Source organism: Petaurus breviceps, unplaced genomic scaffold (genome assembly GCF_028583685.1).
Source record: "Petaurus breviceps papuanus isolate PSGF00001 unplaced genomic scaffold, PetGlider_PUasm1.0 37, whole genome shotgun sequence".
Lineage (NCBI taxonomy): Eukaryota > Metazoa > Chordata > Mammalia > Diprotodontia > Petauridae > Petaurus > Petaurus breviceps.
The window spans coordinates 49317169-49333508 of record NW_027186296.1 but is presented as its reverse complement, the minus strand read 5'-3'; the positions used below and the strand labels follow the sequence as shown (position 1 = coordinate 49333508).

Sequence of the window (16340 nt, the reverse complement as noted above, 5' to 3'; positions counted from 1 at the left end):
TTCATTCATTCATTCATTCATTCATTCATTCATTCATTCATTCATTCGCTTACTTAAAGACGAGGTTTCCCCACCCTTCCCAGGCTGGAAGCACACAAGCTATTCATGGGCTATCCCACTTCTGTTCAACACAGCAGCTTTGACCTGCTCTAATTCCAGCTTGGGCTGATTCACTCTTCCTTAGGCAACCTAGTGGCCCTCTGCTCATGCAGGCTCATCATACTGATGCCAAACATTTCTGACAACTGATTGGCACAGTTCAATGCAGCTTCCATTCTCAATCTCCATAGTGGTTGGGATTATAGACTTGTACTATCACCCTTGAGTTGATTCATAAAAATTTAAGAGCAATATTTTAAATAGATGTTGTCCATCAAATACTCATAATCTACAAAATATGTGGAATAAGAAGCTTAAAAAAATATAGAGGTGGGGGGCAGCTAGGTGGTGCAGTGAATAGAACACCGGCCCTGGAGTCAGGAGAACCTGGGTTCAGATCCAGCCACAGACACTTAACACACACACACACACACACAAACACACACATAAACTAGCTGTGTGACCTTGGGCAAATCACTTAACCCCAATTGCCCTCCAAAAAGCAAAAAATAGATATAGAGAGAGGTCTAATGGAACAAAATTAAAAGCATTTGGGAACAGGATAAGGTACATGTCATCCTTGTTAACCTATCTACTCCTGGAATTGTCTTTAAGATGCTTTTAATGAGTCTGCAGAAGGCAAACTTGAATCTCCAAATCCTTATTTAATTATTTAAAAAACTGTGGAATTTTATCTACCTGTGCAATAATCTGTGTAACATTAAACATAAAATAACAATGGCAAGATGTTGACTGGTACTTAGACTGTTTCAGTGCCCATGCTCCCCCCCAAAAAAAGAGGAAAATGAGATAACAGTGATAACAAATATAGTAACAGAACACCTGGAAAGACAAGATCAGGTGGCTGGAAGTATAGACCAGAAGGTCATTTTCCTTTATCTGCTAACATACTCCAAATCTCTTCACTACAAAAACAAAGCTCCAAAATAACCTTGATAATTCAATAAATAAACTATCCTGGAACTGGCATATCACCACAGAAAACTGTTGTACACAACCACTGAGATATCATTTAGCCACATAAAAAAAATTTAAGAATAATATTTTTAGTAGATAACACCACAGTGAATATTCAATCTCCAATCTGCATGAAATTAAAAAAAAATACAGGGACCTAGTAGGATTTAATTCCTGGGATTTAATCCCAGGAAGGATTAAAATCATATGGGAAGATTAGGTACATGTCATCCCTGAGGCCCTGTCTGTTACTGAATTTGTCCCAAAGATATTTTCAATGAATCTAGATAAAATGAATAGGAACTTAAGTGGTACAGTAGATAGAGTGCCTGGCCCGAAGTCAGGAAGACTCATCTTTCTGCATTCAAATTCAGCCTCAGACAGTTACTAGCTTTGTGACCTTGGGCAAGTCACTTAACCCTTGCTTGCCTCAGTTTCCTCATATGTAAAATGAGCTGGAGAAGGAAATGGCAAACATCTTCAGTGTCATTGCCAAGAAAACCCCAAATGGGATCATGAAGAATAGGAAAATTGGAAAACAACTGAACAACTAAAAATAAGATGAGTTTACATCCTAGTACCCTTAGCCAATTTTGAAGAAGCTATTTAGCCCCCAAGACACTGGATATAAAAGAATGATAGCAGAAATATCAACTTGTCCTCATCCATTTCTATCTGAACTCCAAAAAAGAGAAGAATGAGGTAACAGTGATAACAGTTGATAGCTTACATTTATAGTTTTATAGTCTGCAAAATGCTTCACACAACAACCTATTCCAGAATTGACAGCTTCTTTTGGTAAGCTCCTTGTGGACAGGGACTGACTTTTGCCTCTTTTTGAACCTCCAAATCCCCAGGGCCTAGCACAATGCCTGGCATAGTGTGGGCACTTAGAAAATGTTTACTGATTAATTTTCTTCCTTCCTGTTACAAAGGCCATCTGGAAGTATAACTTAAAAGTGCCATGTATTCAGTTTTTACTGTTTCTCTACTATTGTCTCAAAAGAGGTGGAAAATATGTGAACGGTATCCTATATATGATAATAGCCTTCACTTCCTTGAAGACAACTACTGAAGAGTTCTTAAGTCTTCTCTTCTTTGGCTAAAATAACTCTAGTCTCCTTGTAGCATGATGGTCTTGTTTTCCAACCTCCTTTTGAAAAAGGAAATTTAAAACATCTAGAGGATGCTAAAGCTACACAAGTAGCATTATTAAATTCTATAGGTCCTCGAGCAAAGTATTCATTTAAATTTTGGGTAAAAAAATAAAAATCAATCAGCAAATATTATTAAGTATCTACTATGTGTTAAGGTACCATACAGAATTCTGGGAATACAAAAATGGGCAAAAGACAATCCCTGCCCTCAAGAAGCTTACAATCTAAAGGCAGGAAACACCATGCAAACAAATATATACAAAACAAGCAATATACAAGATAAATTTGTTGTTTTCCAATTGTTTTAGTTGTGTCCAATTCTTCATTACCCTATTCAGGGTTTCTTGGCAAAGATACCAGAGTGGTTTGCCATTTCCTTCTTCAGTTCATTTAAAAAGATGAGGAACTGAGATAAACAGGGTTTAGTGACTCACCCAGGGTCACACAGCTACTACATGTCTGAGACCAGATTTGAACCCAGGAAGATGAGTTTTATTGACTTCATACTGAGCACTTTATCCACTGCACCACCTAGCTGTCCTCATACAGGATAAATAAGAAATAATTAACAGAGGGAAAGTATTCTTGGTACAGTTTTTGTCTTGTTCTAATAAAGAAATTAACTTCCTATCATCTAAGAAGCAACCCTAGTGAATCCTTGTGTTCACATAGTACTGAAATGGTTCCAACATAATTGAAATGTGCAAGAGTAAATAATCTTTATATCTGCCAAGTTGCCAAAAGGATTGTCAAGCTAGTTTCAATGGCAGTCTGAAGAAACTGAAGAATTAAGCAAGAAATGAAAGAAAGGGGAGGGTAATTAATCCAACCAAGGTGAAAAACTTTTTTGGCATTATCCTATCTGCCTTGGAAAAAAAATTCATCTCAAGATTCAGAAGACTCTGATCAACAATCTCAGTTCATTTTTTAAAATGCCTAGACATGTATTAAAGTGCTACAAAAGTAGGTGGTACTTCCCTGAAAATGAATTATTTTAAAATAAAACTAAGAATATCCGATTCTTTTTTTTCCTTTTTATCATAATTGCCTCAAGAATAAGAATCAGAATGGGAAACTAAAGATTAAATAGGAAGAAATGTAAATGGGAAAAGAGAGAGGATATAAAAACAAAGGGAAGGTTGATAGAGCTGGGAGGATTCTATTTTTTTAAATGTATCACTGAGATAAGGATGGGCCACTCTTTGGTCTTGATTGTCTCATTATTTGCTTTTACAATAGTTTTTATCTGTAGATGTCTTTACTTTCCAACTCAACTTCTTAGATTCAGCCTCAGCTCAAAGAATCAGGCTGACTATAGGATGGTGATTTTTTTTATCCACAGCAGTTTTCAAGGATAGAATTACTATTGGTCCAAGAGGCAGGAGAAGTGGCAAACAGCCAGCCAGTCCAGCAACCTCCGTTCACTGTCTTCTTCAACTCCAAGGCTCCATGTCACTGGCACAACTCCCAGCTTGCCTCAGCTGGTAAGGTAACACCCCTTTTCATTCCCCTACTACTCTGCTCTCCAGATCAGTCCCCTTGTCTTCCTTTGCCCTGCTCCTCCAAAGAATGAGCTTCTGGATGCCTTATTACCTTGAACCTTTGCTACCAGTTTCCTTGCCTCACCCTTTCCAAGAGGAATGGTACTTCCAATAGGAAGTGAATGAGTTGTGTGCAAAAGCCTGCAAGGAAAGGGACTCTGGGGATTTGTGTTAGCTTCCTAGATGTATGGCTATAGGCAAACAATGGTTTTAATAATATTTTAATAAAACAAACATCTTAATAAAAATGTAAAAAACTCACAGAACTACATATACTCAATGACATAAAGGTTTTCCTCTTTGAGAAATCACTGATATTTGAAGTTTTGAAGCATCAAGGAACATATGAGAATTTAGGAAGTGTCATATGACTCCAAGCACCTCAATTTACAGATAAAGAAACTGAAGCCTAGAATGAGTAAATAGCAATTGTTTCTCATCCAAGGAATGATGAAGTAAATCCTCAGATGAGAGGTTATCCAGGAAGCATGAGAGGAAGAAGAGAAGAAAGGCGATGATTGGTGGTGGGTGACCTTCTAGCTAAGGAGTCCTGAGGCAGCTATCTGTCAGCCTGCTGATAACAATACAGACCTCTACTGCATCCTCAGAGTATGTATCCAAGATGTGACAGAAAAATCTCTCAGGACTAATCAAAATGGATGAAAACCACGCACTTCTCATGATTCATATGAGCATGAAAGATATTTCCAAGAGGAATCTAGAAAGCATTGCCAAAGACTGTTAATCAATCACTTAATAATTAAGTATTTATTAAGTTCTTACTCTATGCCAGGCATTATTTTAGACCCTATGGATAAAAAGAGAAAAATGAAACCACCTTTTCTCTTAAGAAGTAATAAAGGTAGTTAAGACATGTACCTAGATAGGTATAGAAACAAAATGGAAACAAGGTAATTTTCAAAGGAAAGCAGTAGGAGCTAGGGGTATGAGGAAAGGCCCCATGTAGATGGTAGCACCTGAGCTGAGCCTTAAAGAAAACTATAAGAAGTGGGGAGAAGTAGGCAGAGTAGAGAGAGAACTGGACCTGAAGTCAGGAAGATCTAAGTTCAAATGCAGCCTCAGACTGTTACTAGCTGTGTGACCCTGGGCAAGTCACTTAACCCTGTTTGCCTCAGTTCTCTAATCTATAAAATGAGCTGGAGAAGGAAATGGCAAACTACTCTAGTATCTTTACCAATAAAACCCTAAATGGGGTCACAAAAAGTCAGACAGGACTGAAATAACTGAACAACAACAAAAATAAGAAATGGAGGAAAGGAGGGTGTCAATTATACACAAAGAGTTGTCCTTAATGAAGCTACAAGTTGTACATACTGAACAGTTAAGAAGGCTTTTGTTGGACTATGTGTATATCAATGTGAATAACTTGGAACAAAGTTAGAAATGCAGATTGTGGTCAGGTTGTAAAGGGCTTTAAAATGCCACACAGGGGTTTATAATTGATACTTGAATAAGGAGCCACTGGAGTTTATTAAATAGAGTAACTTGGTCTTTATTTGGGCTTTAGGAAAAATCACTTTAATGGTTATGCGGAGCATGGATTGGAATGTGGAGAGATTTGAGACAGGGAGACAAATTGTTAATACAGGATTCTGAGGAAGAGCTGATGAGTGGTGGATTTGTAAGGCTAGAGAAGAGTGAATATAAAGATAGCTGTAGTAGAAATGATAAGATTTAGAAACTGATTAGATAGATGGGGTCAGTGAGAGTGAGGGTGACATCCAAGTTGTGAACATTGGTGATGGAAAAGATAAAATTTTGGACATGTTGAGTTTTAGATGTTTTGGGTAGGAATCTGACGATTCTAAGAGCACAAATGCTGTTTTCATCACTGTTGATCACTGGAGGCAAGGGACAAAGAAGAGAGAATCAAATTTGGGAAATGAACAGCTGTTTAAGAAGATGAAAATGGGTTATCAGTTTAAGAACGATGGCTTAAGATATAGAAATAACAATTTCCTAGCAAGGGATGGAGTGTTACTAATAAGGGCTATTCCACAAGAGTGCACTCGTGTGGAGTCTTGCAAATCTAATCAAAAGGGCTTTTAGGGGTAAAGGAAAAGAAAAAGAGATCATCTATGTATATTCCCCAACTGAAATACCACAGAAAGTAGCTAAAACGTAGGAAGAAAAGAAGTTTAAGAAACCCAGGAGTTCACAGAAGACAAAATTCAAGAAAGGAGAAATTGTGGGTTAGGGTTAGGTCATGGTTTCAGTAATATTTATGCACAAATCTATCAAGTATAGGAAACAAGCAAAATAAACCAGAGATTCTTTAAAAAGGAGACTAATTTGATCTCACAAGTATCACTGAGATTTTGTGGAGTTTACAGCTATGACTGGACTATGACTCTGGAAGCATGTAATTTATTGAAAAGAAATAGGACATGTGTGTGTGTTTGTGTGTGTGTGTGTTATGGGGAATGGGATAGCACTGTATATTAAGAACATACACCCACTTCTGTGAAGAAATCTTAGAATCAGAGGGAGTGTAATGGAACTTTCCTGTCGAAATGGCCTCATTATCCTAGAATGTCATGGCTAGTTAACTTATTTGGCTAGCTCACAGAGCTAATGAGGCCAAAGATCATGGGTGTGCCCTCCATCAAGCACTTAAGAACGTGTTAACAAAAACTTGGGTGCTAAAACCATAATATCCATTTCTTTTTCTTTCTTTTCTATTTTACAATATCCATTCTTAAATGGAGTCAGCTGTTTTGTGTGTGTGTGTGTGTGTGTGTGTGTGTGTGTGTGAGTGTGTATAGCAAGTGTCTCAGAGAATAACTGTGAATAGATTAAGCTGAGCACACAGTATACATTGACACCTCTGGAAAAACATCTCAGAGCATTGTAGGTTAGGATTGTAATTGGTAGGTAGGATTGATTGTAGGTTAGAAATGTAATCTTTATTTGCAAAGGGCATTATTTTTGTAGAAAAATGGTTAGGTGAAATATTATTCTCCAAAGGAACAAGTTCTCCAAGATTCTTAATGTGAATTAAACTGATTTCTATGTGGCAATCATCTTAATCAATGCAGCAGAACTAAGGTGAGATGGGTCAGGGTGGGATGGTAGTTATGGGCAAGAAAAGCAAAAGAAAACCACATTCTGATTCTTCTCTTGGTAACAATTCAACACTACTTTCTGAGTGGGCACAAAGTCTGGAGCATGCCTCTGATCATTCTCACTCATATTTTCTGTCTCTCTTCCTATCTCTCAAAAGATCACATATTGAGAGCTGGAAGAGATCTCAAAGGCCATAGTACAAACCCTCATTTACTGGGCTAAGGTTCTACAAAAGGTCTAAGACCTCCACAGGTTAAGTGGTTTGCCCAAAGTCACACAGGTTAAGTGCCAGAAGTGGGATTTGTATTCAAGTCCTGACTCCAAAACCAGTTCAGTTTCCACCATTCCACGTAGACCATGTCTCTCTGGGCCTCTCCAACCCATCTCCTTTTTCCTAACTTACTTCTCTTTCCTTCTTTGTCTTTCCTCCTCTTACTCTACTACTTTGCTCTCATTAAGAGGGAAAGGAAACATTCTCTCTCAGCCCTTATTCCCCTGCCCTTCTGCCCAACCTAAACATAAGCCAAAATGAATTCGGTTCCAATTACTTACAAATCACACAGTTGCAACAAAACATTTACAATTGTTTCTAAATTTTGGAGATGACTCCACGGTTTCTAAACTAACCTACATCCAGCTTTAGCTGAAGCACTCAAAGACTTACTTTGAATCCTAAATATGGGAAATTTCTCATGAACTATGCGAAAATATGGTGTTAGTAAGCCCTCTGTACAGACCTGGCCTCTCACCCCCAAGATAAACAAAGTCTCCAAAATAAACCTTCCCAGTACATTCAAGTTCTAAAATTCAATTAAATGCTAGATAAGAGAAATAAAATGTGACCATGGAGTTTCTCAATTAAAATTCCAAAAGAATATGGCTAAAAAAATCCCTTTAAATGCACATATCAAGTGCAATTAAATTCATTCTACATTTTTTTTCCACTAAAAATACTCCCTTCTTTTTTTCCCTTTGGAAAGTTTTCCAAAAAAGAATAAAAAATAGACTAGGTTTCTAGTACTTTTTAAATAGATGACATTTTGTATATATTGAAATATTTATTTGCAATTATGGATGCATTTATACACATACATATATGGATACAAATACAGAAATAGATATAGACACCTGAACATATGGCTATAAAAGGGACACTTCTAGTTGCCAGGGGAAAAAAACCAGAGAAACTGATAGACCAGAAATCATACAGAAGTTTTACTCCTTGTTCTAAGTGACAGTTCTTTTAGGGACATTCTGTACTCAAAACTGTCTAGAGTGTCATCTGCAGCTGTAAATACTGGCTGATACTACACTCCTCACAAGCACAGCTTGAATTTTTACCTCCTTGCCAAAAGTTGAGATTTGGTTCCTGAGGGAGAAATCAGGTGAATCTGAAGGTCTCCTCGCCGTGGGTGTGAGATAGAAATTCGAACCACAACATGTTCTAAAAAAACCACTCGTTGGTCAAAATGGTCTGCACATGCATTTGTCAGAGCTGTTGTCCGAAGAGTTTGCTCAATGGGAATAATCCTGGGGAGAGAGACAGAGAGAGAATGAATAATGGAGTCACTTTCTAAATGGATAGATTAGCAGTCCCCACATTTCTTTTTTCTGTTAAGGATCTCTCTGGTACCTTAGTAATTTCACCTTTGATAAATCAGTTTCCAATACTGGTTCTCCACCCCCCCCTTAAAAATAGCTCCAAATCTCTTATCTGTTCTCCTTTCTTTCCCACCAACAAAATCATTCCTAGGTCTTACTTCCCTAGCACCTGCTGCTTAACTCGTTACCCACCCAATTTAAACAACCTTCTTAAATGTAATAAATTGTGTAAATGTTTTCTAAAAATGTATCCTCCCCTCCAGGTTACAGTCTACCACCACCACAAAAAGGACATGGGTAGGTGTCTTTTGTCTCTTTTTGTATCCTCAGTGCTTAGTACAGTGCTTGGCACCTAGTAGGTGCTTAATAAATGTTGATTGATTGATGGATCGAGCCTACTCAGTTCCATTGTTCCACTGATGTGCATAAAACACAAGGTAAGAGGTGCTTTTTGGCTGTACCTCCAAGTAACGGAATCCTTGTATCCCACTGTATGAAATACCATTTTAGGATTTCTCTCTGCCATTTCCTAAGTTTTATGATTTTGAAGGTTTTCTAGAGATGTTAGCAGCAAGATAATAAGAAAGGGTCTCAGGACACAAGCGATGGGCTCCTTGTACCCCACTAGGGAAAACAACACATCAAACTTTCTCTCTGTATGATTTTGGAAGTTTACTATAGATGTGATCAATAAGAAAGCAAGAGAAGGTCACAACAGTGTAGGAAACACAGGCAGCAGCATACTGATGCTGACTCCAGTTAAAGACACTAGCGGATCCCACTCAAGAGAGGTGGCATTTAACCAGGTTCCAATGAGGACAGGATTACTTGTGGTGGAAGCTGGCTGGTATCATTCTACTGGGCAGAGTGAAGAAAATGGCCACTTAAATGTGTGGGAGAAAGACAATGGCTCATTCCAGTGACATGGCCAGGGTGGTCTTGTGCTGTGCTTAGTTCTCACACTCTTGTGTGAATTCTCTGTGTCCATCTGAAGGGTCTGCTCAATTCAAGAAGAAGTGGGGAGGGTGGCCTCTGAAGTATCACTGGTCTACTGTGTCTGGGGAATAGGTACTGAGGAAAAAAGACTTGGGGCAGGGTAGCCACCCAGGAGAATTTCCAGCAAGGCAAATTGTTCACAGGTTCAAACAGATACTGCAATCCTGCTTCTTGATTCTGAGGCCTTTACCATTTCTCTTTTTTGTACTAAGAGTAGTCCAAGGCATGACTTTAGCTCACAGAAGATAGGATCAATATACAATGACTGCTTCTGTTTTTGAAGGTCTAGTGATTTGAGAACAATTTCTTTGTGTAAGGGTGTGCCCTACTTGGCTATTTCTAAGTGGTGATCATACTTTTTAGTACATCTTACTACAAGGTTTGTGATGAAGATTAAAAAAGCACCACAAGGTGCATTTATCTAAGGATTGGGTTTTGGAAATGTAGGGCTTGATGTTGAAGAATGTGTGACTTAGAACACAAGAAAATGGAAGATGTAAAATGAGTGAGTAAAGATGTCATGTGGGGGGAGGAAAAGAGGAAAGGATTGCTGGTACTATTTCTTCCTATTCTCTCATGACCACCTAAGAATCGGTAGGTGGCTAAAAGGCTCTTACAGAGAAATTTTGCTCCCCCATGCCTGACTAAAATCCCTTTTTCCTGGACTTCTCCCCCTCTCCCATTAGGAAAATGAAAAGGTAATCTACATTGGAGGTATCAAATAGGAAGCAGCACTGTGCCATTCAACACTCCTAATTGCTGCCTGAATTTGATTAAAAGTAATTGAAAAACATTTAACAAAATAAAATAAAAATACAATAGAACATAGAAAATTATAATATGTGACTTTCTAGGTTAATATGAAGCTGAAAGGATCCTTATACACAATTTATTAGTTCCAATATCTATTTAGGTTTGACACCACTGATCTACATTATAAACTCACTGCAGCTTTCACATTCAGAAAGGAATCTAAGGGTAGAACAGAACACCAATGACATGAGACTTGTTTCCATATGCATTATCTAATACATTCCTCAGACAAAACAACTGGCTAAAATTAAATTCAATCTAAATCCTATACTTAAATTGCTGTGGTACAAACCCACCCAATTCTGCCTGAACATTTCTTTCACATCTTCATAGCTTCTGGGTCTTTAACAATCAAGATTTTCAAAATGAAGAAAGATTGCATTCTTTGCTATATAAACAACCACCACCCACCATCACATTAATAATTCCCTTACTGTGTTGTTAATGCACAATTTATTAGAGGGAGCAGTTTTCCTATTATGCCCCAGATTTCCCTCTTGGGAGGTTTGTAAGCATATGCTCAGAGGCTCTTAGGAATTACATCGTTTGGCTCCATTTTGCCTTAGTCATAAAAAACAATCAAAATAGTTATAAACAGTGATGTAATTCCCTCCGAGAATCTGTAAATATTTGAAAACATGATTTGCATATACCACCAATTGATTTAGAGATGCTGGCTCCTTTCATTGCCTCCTCCAAAGTTTTACTGCCTATGTTTGTTGTTTAGTGGTACCCACCATGGCAGATGGAGAACAGACTCGGAAAGCCTTTGAGAAATTCTCAACCCACTGCCATGTTGTGCATATCCAGGTAAATAATTTTTCATGCACTCAGGAAATAAAGTGGGGAAGGGAGATGCAGTCAGGCAGGGTGTGAAGAGAAAAAAACACAACTATCAGAGGTAATTTCAGAGGATTTGGAATCATGGTTTCTATTTTTTTAATCAAAAGCATGACAATAAAGCAACTCACACCCCAAATTCTCACACTTTTCAAGTGTATAGCACCCTGTACCACTAAAGCACAAACAGAAGCCTTGATGTGACTCAGAAATTGTACCACAGACCAAAGATTCTTGTGATACTCACTATACCACAGACACATTATCTGAAATCAAATGATGATGTGAAACCAGATGTCTTAAAGGTACTCAAAAGAGTATCATTCCCCACACTATCCCCATAAGTTAGAAACTTAAAGCAAACAAGCAAGTAAGGCAAAACAAAAGTTTCTGGCTAAAGACTGATTAAGTATAACAAATGTTTAGCCACAGAGATCCAACTAATATCAATACCTAAAGAAAGAACAATTAACCAATTGCAGTATGATTACAACATATATTGGAGAGGCAGCAATATGTTGTGGGAAGATCACTAGGCTTAGAGTTAGGAGGAGCTGGGTTCCAATGCCACCTCTGACACTTACTACTTGTATGATCTTGGTCACTTCAACTTCATAAATCTCAGTGTCCTCATCTATAAAGTGAGGTGGTTGGACTCAATAATTTCTAAAGTCCCTTCCAACTCTAATTTTGTGAGTCTGTAATAATGTTATCTTTTTAAGTGTTTTACTAACTCCCTGAATGTAGTCATACTTATTACCCTTGTGAGATACTTAGTGTGTATCACTAAATAGGAAGAGAATTCAACGTCAGAGGAAATGAGTTTGAACCCCAGTTCTAGCATTTAGTATTTGTGTGACCATGAGCACTCTGTACCTCAGAGTAGATATAAAGAAGTTAGATTTGAAGGCCTTTAAGGTTCCCTATCAACTCTAAGTCTATGAGCCTATGAACCTGGGTAAGTGGGGCTATCTTTGCTTTGGAAACAATTAAAAATCTCCATTTAGTTTTAGAAACGCAGATATTGTCACCTATGTAGACTCAGGACAAAGTCTTAAAGTTACAAGATATTACAATTTTCAACTTCAGAATGTATTTGGTATGCTTACTTCAATACCTCCAAAGTTCTCAAATTTCAACAGTGTGGGCACTCTCTGCACCAGTACAGATTGCAGCCCTTCCTCACTGAGTTGCTGTGGCCAAATAAAATTCATCACCTTGCCAAGCTTAGCTAGGTTGGTCTTTGGACAATAGGCAACAGATTGGGCCAATACTTGAAATCTAGTCAGTCTGATAGGTCTTGCCAAAATCTGGCCTTCCCTGGCATAGTTTCTGAGAGTCCAAGGTCACCTCCACACCCATGATGAGTCACAAGAGTAAGGTTTTAGCAAAGGTTCATTTTTCCATAAAATGCCAAATTATGGAACTGAGAAGGCAAAATGACTCTCACTTTACTAATTTCTTGGGACAGTAAGAAAAGAGTGAAATTAAGACTTTAATTACATTAATTAATTAATCTATATGGATAATAATTTTACATACTGCAATATGCATATAATCTATTAATGCGCATTTTATTTATTGATTCCTATACTATACAATACTATCACCATCATCATCAATTTTGGTCTTTGGAAATGTCTGACTTGAAAGACAGGCAGCTTATTTATGGAAAACCTAAGGAGCCCACCTGGTCTGTATTTGATAATTAGTGGTTGTGGTATAAAGGAATGTCAAGTGGTTTTCTCAAAGCTGGCAATTGTTTGCTATCATAGTGCAAGATCTAGTCTTGGTGTGTCTGTGACAAAGTGGAGTATGGAGTACTGAGAACAAATTGTGAACAGAGAATTATAGTAGAAGTGACTTAATGTGGTGAGAAGCCATATGAATAAGATGGTTAAGAGGTAATATAACATGACTATAAGTCACTGGAGTGGTTTATAGGGATGTCGAGATCAGGATTCTCAGAAATCTGTGAAAGATTTGTCCAGATATAGATTATGTGTGGTTTGTGTTTACTCATTGGGCAAGCCTTAATTTGTGAAAAAATTAAAATAATTGGTACCAAGGTCAAATGGAGGTTGGCATGCTCAAAACTATTACTTTCCCATATAGCAAATCAGCATTTGGGGATTAATGATGAAAGAAACTCAATGGATGCTATATCCAAGCACCATATTTCTATGCCACTCAAATTCACCTCTATGGAGCTCCACTGTGATGATGATGATCCTCCCTGAATTTATTTAGTCTAGTTTTTGGATAAAAGACGTGTCCTTGGCCCATGCTCAAGGACAATTGTCTTTCTGACTTTTAGGGCCTACGGGAACTTCAATTTTATTACCAAAGCTTTCAAGAATCTAGGTTCATTTCCAAGCAATGATGAGACTTCTAAGTAGGACTTTCGTGGAAGTCCAAACCAATTATGCAAATAAAATAGCTCTAAAACAACAGTTTTTGAAGTACTTTATGCTATCAGGCTGACTTCAATGACTCAGAGCCACAAATATTTCATATGTAAATGGTAAGCACAAATATCAACAGTCATCATTTGCTAGGTATCAAAAAGGCCATAGTCCATTTTAACCTAAAGGAAAAAAAAAAGGAAATAGGTTCATATCAGAAACTACATCACAGCCTATCAAACACCTGAGTTATATCATACCTAATCATTAATTTAAAAATAAATGAATAATGCAATTCATTTGAATTCTATTTATTTGAAGGGTAATTAGTGTATGTGAGAGAAATGATTCTGTCATTCTAACAAAAGCACCTCAATTAGAAGGAAATTCTAAAAAACAGGAGAGAACAGAAAACCGTGTATCTTGTATTATGTACAAACTGGCACCCTGTGTATACAAAATCAAAGTCAAGGGGCTCAAAAGGACCTCAATGGGTTAAGTACCCAACCTCTTGATGCTAGGAATATTAATACCAAAATAACTCAAGATTGTATCAGGGCAGAGGTGTAACTACAGTTTCTCATTTGTGAATTCCCCATTTGGGAATGAGCCACTCTAGCTAGACTCAACCTTTTCAAATTGCTTGCCCTTTTGTGTCTAAGACAGCTCTTCCTCTCTAATCAGTACAAAATTACTGCATGAGACCTTGTCACAGTGGATCTGAAGAGATCCAATAGAGTGACTTATCTAAAAAGGATCTTTAGTGATACAGGAATAATACTCCCTTTGCAACTATGGGCCACAGTTTAATCCCTATTATAACTCAAATTAATTTCATGTCAAATTAGACTGAACTTTTGTTCTCTTTTCAGGTGATATCCTCTTGTAAATTAAGAGAATAAATGGTCAGAAGCCTAAATAATAACTCTCCAAATGCTGGATGATCAGTAAGTTACTGCTTGGGCTTGGGCTTCCACAAATGTGCTGCCTTCTTTTTCTTAAATAAGAAACAAACTCTTATAACGTCAAAGATACAATGCTTCACAATTTCAAGAAAAAAAACCTAAGGGTTTACAGGATCCTGAATTCCTTTACCCTCATAAAACAACATTTTTTGTTGGTTTTTTTTTGGAGGGGGGAAGGCAGGGCAATTGGGGTTAAGTGACTCGCCCAAGGTCACACGGCTAGTCCGTGTTAAGTGTCTGAAGCTGGATTTGAACTCAGGTTTTCCTGACTCCAGGACCAATGCTCTATTCACTGTACCACCTAACCACCCCAAAACAAGATATTCAAAGAGATGAAGAAGGGTATATGAAGCATGCTACTAGTGAGGCAAGGGACTTTGAATGTGTTACTTCATTTCTCTAGGCCTTAGTTTCCTCCTCTGTAATAAGAGAATGTTAGATTAGATGGTTTCTAAATTCTATTTTTAGCTCAAACTAGTTACAATTTTTGATTTTTTGTTGCCCTTTCTAGTTCTTAACACCTGTCCATTCGCATTCTTTCTCAACATTACTGTAATTTGGCACCTTCAAGGATGGTCCCTATCCCTTTTTGTGCCAGTGATATTATGGTGGAAAAAATAGGAGAATCAAGGTGTAGTGTCTAGTCCTGACTCTTGCACTAATAACTGTAAGTCGCTTAGCCTTTCCATCTCATTTTCTTCATCTTTAAATTAATCCAAGCCAGAGGATGAAGTCCCATCTGGTTCTAAAGCTCTATTATCTCTCTATTTGTTAAATGAATGTTCTGTTTGAAGCCTTCACAAGGGATTCAAAAGAATTATAAGCAATCCCTAACTTACTTTTCCTGTGTTGTTGAAAATCTATCTATAATGTATTAGTTCTTTCTTACCTTTGTAAGTACGGATTGATGAACATAAATAAATCTTTCTTTGATGAAAGAGGATCTTTTAGGGTTCTAGGGTCAACTCTCAGAAAAGCAATTTTCGTTGCATGGTATTGTGTAGTAATATTAATAGCTTCATAGTAATAACTTACATTGACATATAAGCTATTACTTTTAATAATGTCTTGTAAGACAATGGGTCAACAGAGATCCAAGACCCAAATAGATGGAGTATGGAATTTGATCAGTACTGGTAAAAACATATTTGCCAGCATATTCATAGAGCTGAACAAAAGGGCTCTGAATTCAAAATGAAGGGAGAGAAAGAAAATCTTGCATCTTTATCCACCAGCAATTATAATAGAATTCATAGCAAATTTTACATAAGAAAAAGAATATTAATGGAGAGGAGCTATAATTCACAGAAAACAATATCCATGAAAAGGTATAGTAATAAAACTAATGGCTCCAGATATCAGTACACAAATATGCAGAATATGGATAATTACCAAGGTGAACTGTTAGATTGTAACTCAATGAAGTTGATTTCATAGGAACTACTGTGATTTAATGGAAGGAGGCTTGCAATTGGAATGTGGTGATGGGAGAGTATGCCTTATTCAAAATGAACTTCTTACATAAAAAGGGATTGTAGAGTAGCACTGTATACTAAAAAGTTATATTCCCAAAAGGAAATCTAAGAAATGGAGGGGAGAAGTAGTAAAAAATATTTGACTTAAGGGTCAACAAAAGGAGAAACAACATTTTGGTGGGAATAATTCAGAAGCAATATTGTGGTATGAAGTAGATAAAAGTTCAAGAAACAAATCATAAACCTGGCAGAGACTGGGGGATTTCAATTACATGGGTACCTGCTTGAGCTTCCCTATGTTAAGCAGAGCAGCTGATGAGCTTTTACTTACCTTAATGATAATTTAAATTTTAGGAGGTGGAAGAAGTGATGCAAACAATAG

General features: G+C 37.3%; 1 protein-coding gene across 2 annotated transcripts in view; it reads right to left on the bottom strand.

The window, feature by feature from the left end:
* Nucleotides 1-16340, bottom strand: part of PCSK6 (proprotein convertase subtilisin/kexin type 6) — a 251900-nt gene that overhangs the window by 87656 nt on the left and 147904 nt on the right. For both annotated transcript variants that reach the window (XM_069098448.1, XM_069098449.1), the window contains exon 12: nt 8204-8392. In XM_069098448.1, coding sequence (XP_068954549.1) covers nt 8204-8392 — 189 coding nt within the window. The remainder of the gene's footprint in view (nt 1-8203; nt 8393-16340) is intronic.